We start from the raw sequence: 22,247 nt of genomic DNA, 5'->3' as shown, positions 1-22,247 counted from the left end.
GGACACTGAAGGCATCTGCTCCCCTGAAGAACAGGTTGAGCTATCAAACAAACTGAATTTTACTTCAGGGCCAATGGGAAGGAAATATAGGGACGGCAGCTCAGTGGTACTTGCCTCAGAAACATGAAGACTTGGGTTTAGATCCCAGTCTACATATAAAAAGCCAGCATGGGGCCAGAGAGCTGGCTCAGCAGGTAAGGAGCTTGCTGCTGAGCCTATTGACCTGAGTTAGGTGTCTGGGACCCCATGATGGAAAGAGAGAACTAATTCCTACAAATTGTCCTCTGACTGCTACCTATACACAGTAGCATACATGTTATCCCTCTTCCCACATAAGAAATTTGAGTGCAATAAAATATAAAAAGTGAAAATCTAGCTGTGACTGAACAAGCCAATTGTGGCCCAGTGCTGGGAGAGGCAGAGACAGTGAAATCCTGATGCTTGCTGGGTGGCTGCCTAGCTCCAGACTCTGGAGCAGCGAGAGATCCTGCCTCAAAGGAATAAAGGGAAGTGGCACATACTTTAATAATGTATTACCCCTTAACTGCAAGGCATCGTTTCTCTTGTCAATCTGCAGCGAGGGGTCCTCTCTCTCTTTCCTTCCTTCCTTCCTTCTTTCATTTTTGAGTTTAGAAAGGGCTTTTACTGTAAGATTATGAGTGAAGCTTAAGAGGAACACAGAAGCCAGAGCTCTTGTGCAGCAGGAGCAGGTTCCAAGGGTAGGAAGCTTTGTTTCTTTTTTTAAACACAACATTTTGTTTTAATAGCTGGAGAGATGGCCTAGCAGTTAGGAGCACTTACTGCTGTTAAAAAGGACTTCTGTTCACTTCCCAGCACCTACACCGTGGCTCACAATTCTGTAATTCTAGTTCCAGAGGATCCAATGCCCTCTTCTGACCACCATGGGCACCAAGGACACACGTGGTGCACATGAGAACAAAGCACTCAGACACATAAAATACAACACATAAATTTTTTGGGGGGGAGGAGGTGGATTTTGAGACAGGGTTTCTCTGTTAAGCTCTGGCTGTCTTTGTAGACCGGGCTAGTCTCGAAGTCAGAGGTCCATCTGCCTCTACCTCCAGTGCCTCCTCAGGCACTGGGCGTATACACGGTACACATGCATGCAGTCAAAACACTCGTAGATATAAAATGAAATGATAAATATTTTGACTGCAGGACGATTTTTTTTATTTTTTAAAAATATGGAACGCATCACGAATTTGTGTGTCATCTTGCTCAGGGGTCATGCTAACTTTCCCTGTATCGTTCTAATTTTAGTATATGTGCTGCCAAAGCGAGCACGACAATTTTTTTTTTTTACCATATAAATGTCTTTCTGTGTGAGAGCAACATAACAAAGTTATCAAACCGAGAGATGAGTTTAAATTACACTGTATCATAATGCAGCATTTAAGTTTGCCTGTCACTGTGCTGGTAAGTATAATGTTCTTGTCTGTTGGTTGCAGGCTGTAGTCGTACTTCGTGATTCTTCTTTAATTGCTTACATCTTGGTTGTTGCTGTTGAGACTGGTTCTGAATACAGGACACACTGATTTGTTCAGACTACCTAACCTAAGGGATTCTCATGTTCTCACCCCCCCAGCAATGGGATTCAAGTATGCTGTCATTCCTCGGTTAGTGCTACACGACTAAACTTAGGTTCTAATGATTGTATAGCAATCACTAATCCACTGCACCATCTTTCCTATTTTAAGCTTCTTTATTTATTTTGAGACAGGTCACATTAATAATTCAGGATGGACTAGGACTTGCTATATAGACCAGGCTGGCCTTGAACTTATAGACATCTACCAGCTTCTGCCTCATGAGTGCTGGAATTGTCAGTGTGTGCCACCATGCTTGGCCTTGCTTAGATTTCTTAAAGTTTTTCTTTTCTTTTCTTTCTTTCTTTTTCTTTTTCTTCTTTTTTTCTTTTTTTGGTTTCTCGAGGACAGGATTTCTCTGTGTAGCCCTGGCTGTCCTGGAACTCACTCTGTAGACCAGGCTGGCCTCAAACTCAGAAATCCACCTGCCTCTGCCTCCCAAAAGTTTTTACTTTCATTTATGTGTGTGTGTGTGTGCATTTCTGTGTGAATGTATCCAGATGTATTCAGGGGCCTAAAAAGGCCAGAAGAGGGTATAGAATTCCATTGTGGGATAGTTGTGGGTAAGCAACCTGATGTCTGTGCTGGGAACTTGAAGTAGAAACTTCTGGTTTCTTTGGAGAATCTTTTTTGTCAGATGGTGTTTCCCTGGGGCAAACACACGAGGAATGTTTTCCTGAATCGGACACAGGTGAAAGGGGGCTCTGCTAAGGCAAGCGTGTGAAGGACCTGTGATGGAGCAAATCCCATCTGCATTGTCAGGAAATCAGCAGTTCAGTTCACAGAAGTCAGAAGCAGCAGCTCCATCTACTCATAAACACTTCACAGATACACTAGCAGTCCAGTTCACAGATACAGCAGCAGCCCAGCAGTATTGGTATAGAAAACATGAATCAGCAGTGGTGAATAACCTAGCAGAAATAGCCAGGTCTCAGCTGATTTTGCATGAGTCAACAGGAGTTACCAGGACCACCAGGGACACCAGAAGTTATTTGCTGTTCTTTTCTCAACAAAGTATAGATCAGCGAAGACTTAAGACCAAGAAGCGTTGCAAAGCTAACTATGCGAGCAAGCCAAGCCCCTGTCACTGTTGAGTCCTTTTTACACTCCCTTCAACATTAAACATCACACGTCCTCCACAGGTCTCATGCCTCAGCACGAGTTTGTCTTAGCAAAATTCCATGTGAGTCTGTATCAGCTGACATCACTCTGCCAAACGGCCCGAGTCCGAGGAAGTTCCAAGAAGCCACAGGAACATCACAAGAAGTTTTTGGTGGGTTTCTCTCTGTGGACTCCTGACAAATAGAACTCAACAATGTAAATGTAGGGTGAACCAACACATGCTCATCACTGGTGAGTTTTTGCTTCACCGCTTTGGCTCCTGGCGGATTGCACATGCGCACCCACCCAGGAGCTATCTTTTGATCCGCGGTTAACACACACACACACACACACACACACACACACACACTTATTTTTAAAATGTCTACTTCAAAGGCTGGGCATTCCTAAACCTTCCCCTGCTACCCCAATGGCCACTTACCTGAAATCTCATAAGGCTGATTGGCTTTATCTCCTTGCTATTGTGTCCCATTCTTCTTCCTCGAGTCCTGGTGCATCTCCCTCAGTGTCTGCACACACAGACTCAAAGCATTAGAACCAATCTTCACCACTGGTGGGGAAGCACAGTCTGAGGTCCGGGGATGCTGGAGCTGGCTTGAGCCTGGGAGATAAGCAGTGTGCTGTGGGTAACAGAACCGTGAAGTTGCTGGAGCCCCTCAGAGCCTCATATAGCACTGTGAGGCTCAGACATTGAGCACTGACTTTTTTTGCACTGTTGAATTTTGGTTTAGTTCTTTCCAGACTGTGACTGTGTCCTAATCTTGGAGTAAGAAAGTATTTAAGTTGCTTTTTTGTTTTTGTTTTTGTTTTTGGGTTTTTTGTTTGTTTTTGTTTTTTCGAGACAGGGTTTCTCTGTATAGCCCTGGCTGTCCTGGAACTCACTCTGTAGACCAGGCTGGCCTTGAACTCAGAAATCTGCCTGCCTCTGCCTCCCAAGTGCTGGGATTAAAGGCATGCACCACCACCGCCCAGCTTTAAGTTGCTTTTTGATTTTACCGAATACTGTAGTTATGAGACTTTGGATATTTTAGAGAGACTTTATTTTTTGAAGTGACATTAGGCATTTTAGAAAAACTGATTTTTGTTTTGTTTTGTTTTTTGAGACAGGGTTTCTCTGTGTAGCCCTGGCTGCCCTGGAACTCACTCTGTAGACCAGAATGGCCACAAACTCAGAAATCCACCTGCCTCTGCCTCCCAAGTGCTGGGATTACAGGCGTGGTCCACCATTGCCCGGCTTGATTTTTTTTTTATTTTGTTTTACTTATTTTCATTGGTGTGAGAATGTCAGATTACCTGGAATGAGAGTTACAGACAGTTGTGATCCACTGTGTGGCTGCTGGGAATTGAACCTGGGTCTTCTGTAAGAGCATCCTGTGTTAGCTGAGCCATCTCTCCAGCTCCCAAGACTGAATTTTTAAATTTGATTTTATTTCATGTGTAGTACTGTTTTGCCTGCATATATGCCTATATATCATGTGTGTGCCTGATACCTTCAAAGACCAAAAGAGGTATTGGAATGCTTGGAACTGGAATGACAGATGTTTGTGAGTTGTCATGTGGATGCAGGGAATTAAACATGTGTTCTCTGTTCCCCACTGTAGAATCATATCAGATGTATTGGGACAGATTTCATTCTGATAATTAAGGACCCTGGAGACCAACCAAACCACCAGCTGACTGACCAGAAAGATCTTCAGAGAAGATGTCCAGAGATGACAGAGAATGTTTCCTGAATTGAAATTATACAAGGATGGCCTGGTGTGGTAGTGCACACCTTTAATCTCAGCACCCAGGAGGCAGAGGCAGGTAGATCTCTGTGCTAGCCTGGTCTACACTGTTCCAGAACAGCCATAGTTACATGATGAAACCCTGTCTCAAACAAACAAACAAACAAACAAACAAAAAACAATAAAAAATACAAAAAAACCCAACCCAACCCAATCAACCAACCAACCAAAAAAAAAAAAACAAAAAACAAAAACAACAACAACAAAAAAAACCCACACGGGGTATGGTAGTGTACACCTGTGATCCAAATACTTAGGTGACTGAAGCAGGAGGATCATGAATTTGAGGCCAGCCTCAGCTTGAAAGACAACAAGCATGGATTCACTTTTGCCAGCCAAAAGTAATTCAGAAGTTCCTACACTAAAGCCAGGAGGTTGTGGAGACACAGGAGGCAGAGACCAATGGTTCCTGTGAGCTGGCGGAGACCAACCATGGGCACGGAGTGAGAGCCTCTCTAAACCATGAAGAGGCTGTGGAGAGACGGGTCTCGTGGATGCTTGGCCAGTACTAGCAATGGGTTTTAACTTTGGCTCCTAGGTTTATTCTGTTTATTATATTAAATCTTGTCCTAGGAACAGTTATATTTCAGAAATATTTGAGATTTTAAAGAGGGAGAGTTGGAACCATCAAAGGAGGAGAAAAGATATTCTATAGTGATAATTTAAAAAATATTTCTTTTTACTGTAGTATGGGTGATTCAGTATGTGTGAGTGACGGAGAAGCCCAAAAGAAGGAGCTGCATCACCTGGAGCTGGATTTACAGGAAGTTGAGAGGCAATAGATGTGAACCAGGGGAGTCCTCTAGAAGAGCAGGATGTGCTGACCATCTCTCCTGTCCCCTCACCTCCTTCCCTCTTTTCAGTCAGTCCCTGATTGTGGTCCAGGTCATTGATACTGCCTGCCCACCTTTAGGAAGAGCCTTTCTATCTCAACTACTCTATTTAGAAACACACTTACATACATGCTGGAGGACTGCTACTGTCACGTTGACAATCAAGACTAATCATTACACCAGGGAACACCACTTACTGTTCTGTTCATTGACACCTCCTTGCCTGTGTTTTTCCTTTTTATTGTTTTTACTGCCAGTACTCTCTTCTCCTCCTCCTCCTCCTCCTCCTCCTCCTCCTCCTTCTTTTTCTTCTTCTTCTTCCTCCTCCTCCTCCTCCTCTTCTTCTTCTTCTGTAAAAATGGGTGAACACCTTTAATCCCAGCACTCGTGAAGCAAAGATAGGCCTCTGTGTTTGAAGCTAGCCTGGTCTACAGAGTGAGTTCCAGGATAGCCAGGGCCTCACAGAGAAACTCTAGATCAAAAAGCCAAAAATTAAATAACAAAATATTCTAATGATTTAGTGGCTATGTACATGTGTATGTGTCTGTGTGTATCTATGTGTATGTGTGTCTGTGTGTATCTATGTGTATGTGTGTCTGTGTGTATCTATGTGTGTGTGTAGAACACGTTTGTGGAAGTCAGAGGGTAACTTCTGTTCAGGCTTAACCTACGAAGTCATTTCCTTGGCCCATGGCTTCAATTTTTTTTATTTTTATTATTTTTATTTTATTTTTTGTTTTTTTTTTTTGGATTTGATTTTTCGAGACAGGGTTTCTCTGTATAGACCTGGCTGTCCTGGAACTCACTCTGTAGACCAGGCTGGCCTCAAACTCAGAAATCTGCCTGCTTCTGCCTCCCAGAGTGCTGGGATTACAGGCGCGCGCCACCACCGGCCGCCTTATTTTTTATTTTTATTTTTTTTTTTTGCTTTTGTTTAAATTGGAATGTCTGTAGAGACCTGGACAGAAGAAATGGGGGTAGGATGAAAGGACAGAGATCTTAACTGGAAGAACACACATGAAAATAGAGGAAATGAATATTTGTGTGGATGTGCAGCCTGAGACAGATGTCTGGAGAGCATCAGGTGTAGTTATAGTTTGACCTTGGGTGGGCTGGGCACCTTTCTAATTGTGAGGCAGCAGGATTACTGCAATGGGCACTCAGTGTGTAGAGTGAGAGTGTGCACAGTGACGTCTCGGTGCTCGAGTACAGCTTTACCAGGGAGAAGTAGCAAGTTCTGTCTAGAAGTAAATCTCCTCGATAGTTTCCAAAGACCAAGTTAGGCCAGGAGTGGAAGTCTAGCCTAGGAGGGCGGGGCTATGGCTGTCATTTGAATTCCACGCCTCGGCCTTTGGAAGCTGGTGTCACTCAGGCTTTGCTAGCCAATCAGGGCTTAGGACCGTGCCGTCTAATCCCGAGCACTGGAGAGCGGCAAGAGGCGGGTTCTTCTCGGCCGCCATACTGTGGGCTCGGCTCCGCGGCACAGGGAGGTGCGGTGTGCTGTGCTGTGAGCGCCGCTGCCGGGACCTGTGAGGAGAGCGCGGGCGAGTCCGGAAGCCGCGCCATGGTGAGCAAGGGCTGCTGTCCCTGCCCGCTGTGGTGGATCCTCCCCGAGGCTGGGGCGGGGCGGCAGCGGCGTTCAGTGCTGTGTGTCGCTGGGCCCTGTGTCCGCGTCCTGTGGTCCGCGCCTGCGCAGAGCGCCGACCCTCGCGGCGGAGGCTCCGCCTTGGGCAGGAAAGAGTCGGTGCTCTGACTGGGGCAGGGGTTTCAGATGGTCCTGCTTTGGGGTGTCTCATCAGAAGGTTGTAAAACCATAGGTCATCTAGTTTCTGTTACTTTCTAGAAGTTACCGAATTTTCACTTAACATTGAAGTCAAGCATTCAACTTGAGTTAATACTGTGAATTTTAAGCTTTTTTTAAAAACAATTATTTTTATTTTTGTGCATTGGTGTTTTGCCAAAATGTCTGTCTTTGTGAGGATGTCAAATCCTCCCCGGAACTGTTGTTGAGCTGCCATGTTCTAGGAATTGAACCCAGGTCCTCTGGAAGAGCAGCCAGTTCTCCCAACCACTCAACCATCCCCAACATTGTGAAACTCCATCCATTTAATTTCTATAGACATTGGTTCTGCCAATAACCTTTTGCTATTCCCCCCTTTGTTGAGTTTTCTTTGCTACTTTGTCAAAAAATCATATGTGTGTGTGTTTGTGTGTATTATATATGTGTGCATATAACGTGTGTGTGTGTGTGTGTGTGTGTGTGTGTATAACATATATATGCACTCTAAATCTGTGTGCTGTTTTTTGGAATTCTGTGGACCATTTCAGCTTCTTATTTTTTTTTCATAAATTGTTAGGATTTATATTGTGATTATTCTTAGTGCAGATTGAGGAAACATGACATTTCAATTCTGAAGTTTCGCTGGGCGGTGGTGGCGCACGCCTTTAATACCAGCCAGCACTTGGGAGGCAGAGGCAGGCAGATCTCTGAGTTCGAGGGCAGCCTGGTCTACAGAGTGAGTCCCAGGACAGCCAGGGCTACACAGAGAATCCCTGTCTTCAAAACAAAACAAAACAAACAAATCAATTCTGAAGTTTCCTATCACCATAATTATGGGATCTCATTATTTTGTTTTTGCTTTTTGTTTGGTTGGGGTTTTTTTGCTTTTTTTTTTTTTTTTTTTTTTTTTTAAGGTCTGCTTTGACCCAACTTGAAACTTACTCTGTAGAGGCTGGCCTCAAAATCATAGCAATCCACCTGGGTCTCTGCCTTCCAAGTGCCAGGATTAAAGGTGTTTTCTACCACTATCCTGCATTTTTTTTTTCTTGTTGTTGTTCTTGTTAAAAATTATAGTTCTTACTGGGTTAGTCTATCTTTAACCCAGCACTTGGGAGGAAGAGGCAGGCAGATTGAGGCTAACCTGGTTTACATAGCTATGGAGTTCCAGATTAGCCAGAGTTACATCTTGAGACCCTGTCAAAAAGATGACGTGAATGGCCTGTAGTGATGACTCAGTGCTTAAGAGGGTATTGCTCTTATAAAGACCCCAGTTTGGTTTCCAGCACCCGCCTCTGTTGGCTCACAAGTGCCCATCACGCCAGTACCAGAGCATCCAATGTCTTCTTCTGGCCTCTGAGGGCACCTCCTTCAAATGAATGAACTTCTACACACAAAGAATACTGGTTGCTTTTTCAGAGGATCCTGATTGAGTCCCCAGTATGCACATGCTTGTTTACAACCTTCTGTAACTAGTCTTGGGATCCAGGTACCACATGCATGCTGGGAAAACACTGATCTTCCTAAAATAGTAAGTCTGAAAAGCAAAAACCAAGTAAGGTCCCTTGGTATTCTCTCTCTCAAGAGAGGCCCATTGCCTCTCTTGAAAATGTCTAAAATTTGTACTTCCTCTTTGCTCCTAAGAAAACCTTCTGAAAGGTTTTAAAACAATTAAAATCTTTTTTAAAAATTGTGGTTCTTGCCTAAAGGACTGTATTAAATTTGTGTATGTTTCATTGTATCTCTTCATATCTGCGTTGCCATACTGGATATTGTTACCCAGCTGTTCTCTGCTGGTTTACAGGATAGTTATTATATTCATAGATACTGATAGTATTAATTCATCTTTAAACATTTTGATGATTTGTTAAGAGTTTACTACTGGTTAGGATCTTATTAGTTCAATGAGTTTTGTTGATTCTTGGAATTTATTGTGAGGAAACAGTTTAATTTTTTTCTTTTCAATGCTAATAGCACCCTTAATCCCCTTCCTTAATCCCCTTTCGTGCCTTGTGTGTGTGTGTGTGTGTGTGTGTGTGTGTGTGTATGTGTGTGATAGAAAGAGAGAGAGAGAGAGAAGGAAAGAGAAAAGAAACCCATTCCAAGCCCCTCCCCCCCATGGTGGTACATGCCTTTATTCTGGCCACTGGTAAAGGCAGACGAATCTCTGGGCTCGAGGCTAGTCTGGTTTATAGATCTAGGTCCAAGACAGCCAGAGCAACACAGAGAAACTTTGTCTTAAAACCAAACAAAACAGCCGGGCGATGGTGGCGCATGCCTGTAATCCCAGCACTCTGGGAGGCAGAGGCAGGTGGATTTCTGAGTTTGAGGCCAGCCTGGTCTACAGAGTGAGTTCCAGGACAGCCAGGGCTACACAGAGAAACCCTGTCTCGAAAAAAGCCAAATAAATAAATAAATAAAATTAAAAAAGAAAAAAACCAAACAAAACAAAAATCCCCTTCCCCGTTTTTTTATGTTCTGTTATTTTTCTTTGAGACAAAGTCTTGCTACGTAGCTTTGGGCGGCCTAGAACTTGCTATGTAGACGAGGCTAGTCTCAAACTCTGGCCGTTGCTGCCTCCGTAGTGCTAGGATTAAAGGTCTCTGACAGCATGCTCTGCTCCTCCATCCTCCTGTGATGTAGCTGTGGCTGTCTTGGCACTCTGTAGACAAGCTGACCTTAACTCACAGATATCCTCCTGTCCCTGTCTTCTGAGTGAAAGGATCAAAAACATGCCCCACCACTCCTGGCCCTCAGCCCAATCATTTTTAAAAGATTTATTTTATTTCATGTGCGTGAGTGTTTTGCTCATGTGTAAGTACACTGTGTGCATGGCTTGTGGAGACCAGAAGGGCGCACACTGCATCTCACAAAACAAGTGACTGTTGTTTGTAAGCTGACATGTGGGTCCCAGAACTCAAACTGGGTTCTACAAGAGCAACAAGTGCTCTTCTGAGCCATCTCGCCACCTCTTCCTGCCATATATATTTCCAGTTATTGGCAGAATTATATTTTTCCTACTTCATTGTTGATGGTGCATTATATTAAATTTAGCATTTTTTTTTTAGGGCACTGGAGTCCATGCCTTTGTACAGTCAAGCATGTGGCTTAGCTTAGTTTACTCAACCTCAACTAACATTTGTTATTTATTTGTGTGTGTGTGTGTGTGTGTGTTTCTAAGGAAGTCAAAGGGGTATCAGAACCTCTAGATTTGGGTGCTGGGAATCAAGTCAGCTTCTTTTTTTGGGGGGGAGGGGTTCGAGACAGGGTTTCTCTGTGTAGCCCTGGCTGTCCTGGAACTCACTCTGTAGACCAGGCTGGCTTTGAACTCAGAAATCCCCCTGCCTCTGCCTCCCAAGTGCTGGGATTAAAGGCGTGCGCCACTACTGCCCAGCCAGCTTCTTTTTAAGAACAGTGTATGTTAACTGCTGAGCCATCTCTCCAGCTCTTATAGCTTCATAGACTTATGTGTTTGAATAGATCTCCAGCAAGGTTATAACATCTTTAGGTTGTTCAGTAAATGAAGAATCTCATAAAAGATTGATCTCAAGTCACCCCCCCCCCCAATGTATGTGCCACATATTTGTCTTTCTCTGCATTCTTTTTGATTTCATAACATTAAAGAGTAAACATTTGCCTTTAATCTCAGACTCGGGAGGCAGAGGCAGGTAGACACCAGGAGATTGAGGCCAGTGTGGCCCATGTCATTGGTTCCAGTCCAGCTATTGCTACATAGTGAGATCTTGTCTCAGAAAACAGCATTTGACCATTGCAGAAGGTACCTCTGGAAGTCAGTCTGTCTTCTCCAGGGTTACTGTCCCTCTTTTGCAGGCCTAGTTTGCCATTTGTTTAGTGCTACCAAAGTATTTGTTATCCAGATTCTATTTCCTGTGTGTTGGCCGTCTGCCTCCAAACTGCACTTCGTACTTAGTTGTTATTTTTTACAGATCTCTTTGGATATGAAGAGCTAAACAAGGCTGAAAAGGCTACCTGAGGGATTTATGGATGGCCGAGTTAGGGCCAACTTCCACTTGCTGTTTCGCCCTTATGCCCCCCCACTGAGCCCAGAGAGAAGTCAAGGCTCAAGCTGAGGGTCTTCTCAGGTGTTTGCAGAAACTGACTTCAACAAGCCTTGATTTTGAAGACCCCAGTTCCTAAGAGAGAATTTTTTAAATCTTGCCTTTTCATAGTTTGTATATTTTTGAATTACTTTAGCTAAGTCAGCCAACTCTTGTTCAGAAGATTCTTGACATTTGCTAAAAAGCTGTTATTCCTAGTCAATTTAGAAGAATAATCTCATAGAAAAGTCTGGCATTGCACTTCTGCCAGCTTTCCTTCCCTCCCAAGATGGACTTCTCACTGTTTGGCAGAGTCTGCCTGGGATCTCTGACACCACTCGATCCTTCTGTTTGTCCTCCAAAGCAGCTACAACTGCTACATTGAGTGTTTTCTAAAAAAGACAGGCCATCTTTCTCTCAGTTCTGTCCCGCAGGAGCACTCCTCACTTAAAATCCAAGTAATATGCTCAGGGATAGTTAGGTAGCTCAGAGTAGATGCCCGCTGCTGCGTCTCACGTCCTGTGTCCGCCTCAGACTCAGACATGGGAGGAGAAAACCCCCTCCTCCAGGTTGTCCCCTGAACTCCACATCACACCTTCCCCCCAACTAAATGAATGTAATTACCCCTCACCACACACACACACACACACACACACACACACACACACACTTTGTTTTGAGAAAGGGTCTCACTCTGTAGTCCTGACTGGCCTAGAACTCTGGTGGCCTCACACTCAGAGATCCACTTGCCTTTGTCTGCTGAGCACTGAGATCAAAGTCTGGGGCTGCCATGCCCAGGTAATTAAACCTTTCTTTTTTCCTATATAAAGTGTAACCGTATTTAATCTTTCTGAGATGTTTTTTCTCTCTCTCTCTCTCTCTCTCTCTCTCTCTCTCTCTCTCTCTCTCTCTCTCTCTCTCTCTCTCTCTCTTTCTCTCTCTCCTGGTTTTACCAGCATGCGCCACCACCTCGAGGCTCACCGAGATGGTTTTTCATCTGTCCTTATGAAGCTAGCTCTTTACATGGTGGGTGTGTTTGGTCCTTCCAGGCTTCATGATCAATTCCTGACTGCCTTGCTTTGAGTGACACTACTCATGCAACTGTGCAGCTGGACATAGATGTGGGAAGCCTGTAAGTGCCTAAGACATTGGTTCAGAAACGCCCCTGTTAGCAGTGCCTCTGGGTTTGGAATGATTAACTTCTTAATAATGCCCTTGCCCTTGGGCACTTACTAGGCTCAGTTGGTGCCCACATTGGTGAGTTGGCTGCATGTGGCTAGAGCCCCCTTTGGGATGAGAAGTGTTTCTTTTTGGTTGTCTTGGAGCAGAGACCTGGAAGAGTGTAATTAAATTCTTTTTAAAAATTACTTTGAGATTTCTTTGTTTGTTTATTTTGAGTCAAGGTCTCACTCTGTAGCCCTGGCTGTTTGAGAACGCCTTGTGTGGACTAGGCTGGCTTCCAGTGCACAGAGATCTGCCAACCGCTGCCTCTATTAATGTGTCTGCCATCATCTTGGTTTATATCTATAAATATTGGTCATATAGTATTTGTAATACTTGGTGATTAAATTTGTGATATGGGGGAAATTGGACCGCCTTTAGGGTTCTTTGTCTCATTAATAAGAAAATTCAGAATGCACTGTGGAAGCACAAGGACAATTTTATCCTTTATGAGAGGAACCTCAGGGCAGGCAAGTGTGCTGGAGGAGAAGGAAACCATGCCTTTGAAGCTGGCACGGAGGCCGGACGAATGCCAACAAGCAGTGTGCTGGGGGGGGGGGGGGCAGTGTTAGAGGAGTTAAGTAAACACCGTGTGTGGGCATGGGAGCCCAAGTAAGTGTGGAAAAGAGAGAAACAGAGAACAACCAACAACAAAACTAACCTGCCATGACTGCACTGGGGCCTTGGATTATGGGAAGGAAAGCATTAGTAACCTTGAGCAAGGGTTATGGTGAGTCTGCCTTGTGAGGCGTGGTCCCTTAGCCAAAGTGTTTTAGTCAACTGCAGTGTTAGGTTACACCCAGATCTGAGATGCTATTCCAATGACCTGGAGCTTTTTACTACTGTAGCATTTAGACTGGAGTAAGTTGTACTTGGAATCTCAATGATTTCTTTTTCTGCTAGCACTTAGGATTGGCTGTAGCATTTCCCCATTCAAGTAGTGACAGCATTGTGAAATAGTGCTCCCCAGGAGGCTCATTACATACATTGTGCATTGTCTTTTGAGAGTATGTCTGATCGTCGAGGTGGTCTGAGTGTGTAACAGATGAATCCATAACTCATGGATTATGTTTTTATGGGCTTACTGGTATTCTTTCATGAGCTCTTCAGTATCTTGTTCCCTCCACCCAGCAAAGCTTAAACTCTGTGCATACAGACATTTAAGGACAGGCAGCTCTGTTTTGTGTATAGCAGTCCTGACTGTCTAGGACAGAAATGAGAATTGGGTGGAGCTGTACCTCCCCCGCAGGGCACTCAGTGAGAGGAGTGCTTTTATATCACTTGCTGTTTCTGTTCAATCATGTTTGCATTAGTATGTCTCTGTTATGGAATATAGGTGTGGAGACTGTAGACACGGGAACATCTTATCAACAGAGCATCCCTTTCCCTTTGCAGTCCTGGCAGTTCTTTTCTTTTTTATTAATTAATTGATTTATTATTATTATTATTATTATTATTATTTTGGTTTTTCGAGACACGGTTTCTCTGCATAGCCCTGGCTGTCTTGGAACTCACGCTGTAGACCAGGCTGGCTTCGAACTCAGAAATCCGCCTGCCTCTGCCTCCCAAGTGCTGGGATTAAAGGTGGCCGCCACCACAGCCTTGCAGTGGCAGTTCTTTTATACACGTTTGGGATGTTTTAGGATTTGGTGAGCTTTGAAGATGTGGCTGTGCACTTCACCCAGGACGAGTGGGCTTTGCTGGATTCTTCCCAGAAGAGTCTGTACAGAGATGTGATGCTGGAGACCTGCAGGAACCTCGCTGTGATAGGTAAGACTCCTCTTTCTTTCCCTTGCTTAAATTAGTTTTTCTGTTAGGCATGGCCTTCTGCAATTTGGGTGTAGAAAGGGAAGGATCTGGTGAACCTCATAGTGGAGGTGAGATGGCTCACTAGTCAAAGGCACTCTCCGGCCTGCTGGAACTGTGGTGTAGGAGGGGAGAGCCAGCTACACACACACACACACACACACACACACACACACACACACACACACACACACGAAAATTCCTGCTTTTGCAGAGCTTATGTTTTAAGAAAAATGACATGATTTCAATGTAAATTGAGAGTAGAAACTACTTTCAGTGATTTTTTTTTTTAAAGGTTCATTTATTTATATGACACTCTCAGACACACCAGAAGAGGGCATTAGATCCCATTACAGATAGTTGTGAGCCACCATGTGGTTGCTAGGAATTGAACTCAGGACCTCTCTGGAAGAGTAGTAGTTGCTCTTAACTGCTGAGCCATCTCATAAATTAAAAAATAATTTTATTATTTGTGTGTGTGCACCTTTGTGAGTATATGTACACCATATGTATGTAGGAGTCCTCTGATGCCAGAATAGGGCATCAGATTGTCCTGAACTAGACTTATTTATTGGTAGTTTTTATTGCCATGCGGGTGTTAGAAACCAAACCTAGAGCCGGGTAGTGGTGGTGCACACCTTTAATCCCAGCACTCTGGGAGGCAGAAGCAGGTGGATTTCTGAGTTCGAGGCCAGCCTGGTCTACAGAGTGAGTTCCAGGACAGCCAGGGCTACACAGAGAAACCCTGTCTCGGAAAAACCAAATCCAAAAAAAAAAAAAGAAACCAAACCTAGGTCTTCTACAAGAACAGTAAATATTCTTAGCCCCTGAGCCATATTTCCAGCCCTTTCTTCTTTGAAGAAAGGATTTATTTTAAATTGTCTGTGTATGTGGGGCAGGTTTGGGCCGTGTGTGTATGATTGCAAGTGCCATGACTAACACTCTGTGGTTTGGAGCATGTACATGTATATGAGTGCAGTTGCCATGGAGGGCAGTGTGGCAGTGAGGGGGCGTGTGTGTGTGTGTGTGTGTGTATGAGGGCAGACCTCAGACATCTCTGGAGCTGGAGGTGCAGGTGGCTGTGAGCTGCCCAGTGTGAGGAGTGGGAACCAAAGCTGTTTCTTTGAGAACAGTAAGTGCTCCTAACTCACTCCTGGTTTTCAGGAACTTCTGACCTTTTTTTTTTTTTTTTTTTTACACTGGGGCCTTAGTATGTAAACCAGCTGGCCTTGAAGTCCCAGACACCAACAACCTCTGCTTTCTGAGTGCTGAGGTTAAAAACATATGACTCTACATCCAGTTTTATTTTTATTAATTTCTAATAATTTATCATAAATTTTGGGACTGCTTTTTAGGGTATATATGGGAAGAACAGAATGTTGAAGATGACTGCAAAAATTTTGGAAGAATTCAGAGGTAATTTTCATGTATAAGTGGAAGCAACTGTCTCTTGTAGAAACCTTAATGTGCCATTTAAACTTAACAATGAGCAAAAGAAATAATAATTTTAAGTTTATTCATCATTAGAAACTTGTCAGCAAAACTATGTGCTTGAGTTTAAGAATGCTATTCAGTGTTTGCAGCATATTTCACTTGGACCCAGTGTTAATTATTATATTTTACAGTGTTAGATTATTGTAGAACGATTGAGTCACATAGTTTCACACCATTCAGTTGGGGCAGAAAGTATGCAGTTGACCTCATCTTGAGTAGTGCCTGACCTACACTTTGATAATAAGCAGTCAGTAAAATCTAATTTGGTTGTTTTTGTTTTTGAGAAAGGGTCTCACTGTGTAACTCTGGACCAGGCTGGCGTCTAGTTCACAAATCCACCTGCCTTTGCCTCTCGAGTCCTGAAATTAAAGACGTGTACCATCAGACTTGCCTTTTTTTTTTAATTTTTTATTAAATTTTTTTCATTTATGGAAGTTCTATATTTGAGCCGATGAGAGTGTGGTCTCAGGGTGCAGGTAGTCAGGGTCACAAACACCTCAACACTTATGCCAAACCTCAGTATAAGCATTAAGTTTTCTACTAAAATTATTGTGAAAAGTCTTTCCATCTCATTCATCCTTAAATAGGCATGTAATACTTGATTCTGAATCCTTACTGGATGAGCAGGAGGGCCACGGAAACAAGCCACACTGTTCCAGTTCTCGCACAAATATTCAAGGATACACGGCTGCTCACACTGTGAATGGACCTTGTGCATGTGAGGGATGTTTAAAATCCTTTGGTTTCCCAAGTACATTTGGAATGTACCACCACCCCAACAGTGGACAAAACTTCTGTGACTACAAGGAATGTGGCAAGGCTTCTGTTTATCATAGTTCACTTTACACACATGGAGGAAATGACACTGTAAGAAAATGTTACTCATGTAACCAGTGTGGGAAAGTTCTGAGTTCATCTAGTTCCCTTCAAAGGCATGAGAGAATTCACACTGGAGAGAGACCCTATAAATGTCAGCAGTGTGGGAAAGCTCTGAGTTCTTCCACTTCCCTTCAAAGGCATGAGAGAATTCACACAGGAGAGAGACCCTATAAATGTCAGCAGTGTGGGAAAGCCTTTAGATGTCACAGTGCACTTCAGTTACACGAAAGAATCCATACTGGAGAAAAACCTTATGAATGTCAGCAGTGTGGGAAAGCCTTCACATGTCACAGCTACCTTCGATTACATGAGAGGACTCATACGGGAGAGAAACCCTATGAATGTAAGCAATGTGGCAAAGCCTTCAGGTGTCAAACTTCCTATCATAGACATAAAATTATTCATGGTGGCGAAACATTCTATGAATGTAAGCAATGTAGTAGGCTCTTCATTTATCCCTCTTTACTCCAAATGCATGAACGAACTCACACTAGTGAAAGACCATATAAATGTAAGGCGTGTGGGAAGTCCTTCCTTTATCCGTCTTTACTCCAGATGCACGAGCGGACCCACACTGGAGAGAAGCCCTATGAGTGTAAGCAGTGTGGTACAGCCTTTAGACATCACTCCTCCCTTCGACTGCATGAAAGAACTCACACGGGAGAGAAGCCCTACGAGTGCCAGCAGTGTGGGAAAGCCTTCACGCGTCACACTTCCCTTCGGTTACATGAAATAACTCATACTGGAGAGAAACCTTACAAGTGTAAAGAATGTGGTAAAGCCTTTAGACATCACTCTTCCCTTCGACTGCATGGAAGAAATCATAGTGGAGAGAAACCCTATGAGTGTAAACAATGTGATAAAGCCTTTATACGGTACAGTTACCTTCGATTACATGAACGGACACACACAGGAGAAAAACCTTATGAATGCAAACAATGTGGGAAAGCCTTCAGCCGCCATAGTTCCTTTCAGAGACATAAATCTATTCATGCTGTGGAAACCCCCTATGAGTGTCAACAGTATTTAATTCCTTTACCCCTGTTTCCTCCAAATACATCAGACAACTCATACTGGTGAGAAACACTATGAGTGTGAACAGTGCTAAAGTGTTTATTCTTCTCCACTTAAAACACATGTAAGAACAGAAGATGCCACAGGATAAGTCGTATTAACATAAACAACATGGCTTAGACTTCAAAGGTACAAAGGATTTCATGTTGGGCACAATTTCTACAAATGTAAGCAATGTGTGGTAAGTCCTTTATTGGTCACTTTCCTTTCACAGAAACAAGTTAATTCATGCTGAGGAAATGCCTTATGAATGGAAACAATATGGTTAGTCTTTTATCTCTGTTTGCTTCAAACGCACGAAAAAACTTAAGGTGCAAAATGCTATGAATGTCAACAGCTGAAGCCTTCCAGAGTTACAGGTCCCTTCGGTATCGTGAACGCCATCTTACTGGAGGGTAAAACCCTTGCTGTTTAGATGTCACTGCTCCCGTAGATTCCACGAATGAACCTCGATTGGAAACAAAGCTGTGACACCTTCAAGCTCAGTTCCTTTCAAAGATGTACAAATATTAATGGTGGGGCAAAGCCTATATATACATATATATATATAACAAATGTGATAAGTTTTGGTTGTCAGTAGATGAACAGACATTTTTGTCAATGTCTATAAGTTTCCAGTGCTCAGTAACCCCAATTAAAGTCAGTGGCGGGGCAGGAGCGATGATTCAGCAGTTAAGAGCACTTCCAGAGGTCCTGAGTTCAAATCCCAGCAACCACATGGTGGTTCACAACCATCAGTAATGAGATCTGACACCCTCTTATGGGGTGTCTGAAGACAGCTACAGTGTACTTACGTGTAATAAATAAATAAATCTTTAAGAATAAATAAATAAAATTAAAGTCAGTGGCAGCCCAGGCTGCACTTGGTGGAATCATTTCTTTGCTTTTAGCCTTGGTGCCCTGTCTAGGGTGAATAGACATTTGTTCACATGTGGCCAGAAAATGTTCCCATGGGACTTGGCATCTGGTTGTGAGGCACAGTGGAACCAAAGCCGAGTTTGAGAGGAGCCCTGGGCTTGCCTCTGCTGTGGGTTGTGAGCCATGGCCTCTGAAGGGAAGCTTCCTGCGGGCTCAGCATCTGCAGAGTTAAGTCCTTTGTAGTGTGACATGGCACGATCTGCCTTCATGTTGCAGTATCACTTGCAGTGTCCGTACCTTGCAACCCCTTTGTAGTATGCAGCTCCACTTCTGTGACAAATGAGTTTGCCACATGAGTGAGTGTATGGCTCTCCACATGCGGCTGTCAGGCTAAAGAGTATAGTGCAGCTCATTAGCACAGGTGGCACAGGTTAAGTAGGCATCGGGTGCATGGCCCCGGCTTTGGGTAAGAAGACATGCAAATAAGGCTTAGCTGTCTGCTGACAGGCACTTCCCCTCTAATGGAAGAATCACATTGAGGGAAAGACGCACTGATGCTGTCCACTGTATTGGCCTCTGAACTGGCAGGAAAAGCAAGAAGAGTGAAAGTGGGAGGGACGGAGGATGGGGATGACTGACAGGCAGCTTCTGGCTTCCAATTTCTTACAGCTGGAATGGCATAAGGGAAACCAAAGTTCTGTCTGCTCAGGAGTCCCACTGGGACCCTAAGACTTGAAGCCCATGTAAAATCCTACACAGTGAGGACACTTCAAAGGTAGTGAGAAGTGACCCAGCTCTCCCTATTGTGCTGACCTTTAATGCAGAGGAGTAGGAAAGGAGGGGCACACCTGGGAATGGAGGCCTAAATAGTCTCCCAGTAAAGGAGGTTGCAATGATCAGCAAATATTCTGCCTCTGGAAGGCTGTAAAGCTTGAGGAAAACATCAATGAAGGAAGATAAAGTAGTGCAACTAAACAGTCTGAGCTTTCCCTAGAGTCATTTCCCACAGAATAAGTGGTGTACTCTGCTGCAGGGAAGGATGTTTGTGTATAAATCGTTCAGCTCAGAGACTACTCGGCAGCCAGGGGCATCCACTGAGGGGGCAGCAGTGTGCTACAGCTTGAGCCCAGACCCTGGCAGTCCATGGGGAAGCTTGTGAAGATGGGTTGGTTTCCCCTTGGCCCTACACCAATTGGAGAACAGGAGCCAGCTTCTTCCCCAGCAGACCAAATGGGGTGAGGAGCTCCATAGGCCCACAGCTACACTTAGTGAGGTTGCAAGATGGCTCATGAGAGGAATGACAGATGTGCGGGGTCGGGTACAACCTCCCATCGTCTCCACCGTGTCCACACTGGCCTGAATTTATTCTTTGTTTCTTGAGGAAAATTCTTACATAGCTTGGGATGCTTTTAAACTCACTGTACAGATGACGATCTTGAAAGTCCTGATCCTCCTGCCTCCTCTTCCCCTCTGCTGGGTTTGCATGCATGGGCCACCCCATGTGGTCTCCTGTGCTTCAGAACGAACCCAGGCCCCACACTCTTAGCTGTGCTATGTCCTCAGGTCAACATTGAGAAGACACTTGGTACAAGTCTTTTCATGCCGTTGGATCTCGTTAGTATTTCTTTTCTTGCTCCCTTAGCTGACTCCTAAGTTGAACTGGCACTTGTTTGGGATGGTGGGTTTCGAGCCTTCTGCTATCCTGAGACCCCTTCTTCCCCCAATCCCCTGTGTAAAAAGGAAAAAGGTTTTGCATTATGCTGATAGAATGCTAGCCTGTGAGTGCTCCACAGATTTAGAAAAGCATCCAGGTTATCTGAAAGTGATGATCAGAAGGGAGGTACACCTATGCACAGGACAGGCACATGGGAATTGCGTGGGATTTTTATGGTTGGGTAACAAATGTGACAAGGTGAATGAGGGAAATCCTTCACAGCCTGTGGCTAGTGAGACATTTGAAGGTGAGTTGAGAGCTTGGATGAAGGCACCTTGTGTGCACGGGAAGTGACACATTCAGACGATAGGCTATGTAGTTAAGATGCAGTGTCAGCACCTTTAAGCCCAGCACTTGGGAGGCAGAGGTAGGCGGATTTCTGAGTTCGAGGCCAGCCTGGTCTACAAAGTGAGTTCCAGGACAGCCAGGGCTACACAGAGAAACCCTGTCTTGAAAAAAAAGAAGAAGATGCAGTGTCAGGGGTAGACTACTTCCCCAGGATGCTGCCCCAGGAGGTATGAGCTCCTGAAATCCCCTGAAGAGTACAGACTATTGCCAATGCTATCAGTTGTTCCCAGAACTACATGTAAGACTTCTTGAAGATACCACATGCTTTGGTTGCTGACTGTAGAGAAAACACCCTGAGACTGAGCTGGCTGGTATTCATAGGACCTGTAGGTTCAATTTGCTGTGTGGCACCACTCCCTCTGGACCCTGCATGGTACTGTGCCAAGCAAGATATGCCTACTAGGGCTGGGGAGATGGTTTAGCCATTGAAGGTGCTTGCTGCCAAGGCTGCCAGCTTGAGTTAGATCTTAGAACCTGCATGATGGAAATAAATCCTGCAAGTTGTCTTCCGATCCCTCACTCATGCCATGATGTGCACCTTCCCTCCACAATACACGATGAATGTACTAAGATCCAGGATTGTAGCCACATGACTGAATGAGAGTGACCAACTGCTTTCTGGTTGCATTTAAGGCTTGCTCTCCAGGGCTCAGTTCACATGTGTACAACTCAATCACAACCCACAGCTAGACAGTCATAAGGCCCTAGTGTTGTTGATGGCTGTATTTCTGTGAAATGACTGTCTCAAGTTCTATGTCTATGTCTGCTGATTATTGTTTCAGTCATTTGTGAACAGAGAAGCTTATTTGCATTAGGCAGTAGTTACTGATGAGACTTTATCACCCACTCCTAGGTCTGGCACATTCTAGAAAGGGTGGAGTGCACTGGAGGAAAGGGCGGAGCCTACTGGAGGAAGGGGTGGAGCCTACTGAGGAAGGGGTGGAGCCTACTGGAGGAAGGGGTGGGGCCTACTGGAGAAAGTGGTGGCATGGTTTGAAACGCTGTCCTTTGAGTATGCCATTGCCTGTCTTTTTTTTAAATCTCAGTACCTGTGATGACCTACAGGAGGCCTACACATAATCTAGACCTTTAGTGTCCTTGTGCGGGCACTGGCATGGAGTCCTGGACTCTTCCCTGATGATCTACTAGCAGTAAAACTCACCACAAGTAGGGATCATGAGATCTTTTTATCTCCCTGAATATCTTTGGATTTTTTGAGAGGGTCTCACTGTGTAGCTCTTGTTATCCTGAAATTCTCTAGGAGGTGAGTAGACCAAACTGGCCTCAAATTCACAGAGATCCATTTGCCTGAGTGCTGAGATTACAGGTGTGCACCACATGTCCAGTCTACTTCCTGAATACCTTAGGTAGTTAATGGTACTTAGACAGGAGGGTGTCACAAGACCTCCCTCTTCCTCTGAATATAAAACCAGATAGTTGTTGCTGATAGAGGAAAGAACATTTACTTCGGTGGATTACCTACCCATATGTTTCCCATGTTTTTGTCAGTGCCCACTTACCCATGCTCCTGTAAGTAAAATAATTGATTCATCCAGCTATACTTGTATCAAATCCTTTTCTTGTGTCTGTGTTTGTTGCCCTTGTCTGAGATGAATGGACATTCAGACCTCAGAAAAGGTTCACACAGCTGTATGTAATATGTACACAA

General features: G+C 44.3%; 1 protein-coding gene and 1 non-coding gene across 2 annotated transcripts; one reads left to right on the top strand and one right to left on the bottom strand.

The window, feature by feature from the left end:
- Nucleotides 1-1,199: 1,199 nt before the first annotated feature.
- Nucleotides 1,200-1,305, bottom strand: LOC127669060 (U6 spliceosomal RNA). The gene has a single exon (XR_007974271.1). It is a non-coding gene; the product is annotated as a U6 spliceosomal RNA (small nuclear RNA).
- A 5,362-nt stretch (nt 1,306-6,667) lies between these two features.
- Znf93 (zinc finger protein 93) lies at nt 6,668-18,502 on the top strand. The gene is made up of 4 exons (XM_052162818.1): nt 6,668-6,916; nt 14,049-14,175; nt 15,567-15,627; nt 16,293-18,502. Exons 1-4 carry the CDS (start codon nt 6,914-6,916, stop codon nt 17,662-17,664), a joined length of 1,563 nt encoding a protein of 520 aa, XP_052018778.1. The 5' UTR covers nt 6,668-6,913; the 3' UTR covers nt 17,665-18,502.
- Nucleotides 18,503-22,247: the final 3,745 nt, after the last annotated feature.

Source organism: Apodemus sylvaticus, chromosome 18, assembly GCF_947179515.1.
Source record: "Apodemus sylvaticus chromosome 18, mApoSyl1.1, whole genome shotgun sequence".
Taxonomy (NCBI): domain Eukaryota; kingdom Metazoa; phylum Chordata; class Mammalia; order Rodentia; family Muridae; genus Apodemus; species Apodemus sylvaticus.
The sequence above is the reverse complement of the archived record's forward strand: the minus strand, read 5'-3'. Positions and strand labels throughout refer to the sequence as shown.

Coding starts and splice junctions, on each gene's coding strand:
- Znf93 (XM_052162818.1), top strand. Junction 14,176..15,566: donor CAGGAACCTCGCTGTGATAG/GTAAGACTCCTC, acceptor ACTGCTTTTTAG/GGTATATATGGGAAGAACAG. Junction 15,628..16,292: donor AATTTTGGAAGAATTCAGAG/GTAATTTTCATG, acceptor ATCCTTAAATAG/GCATGTAATACTTGATTCTG.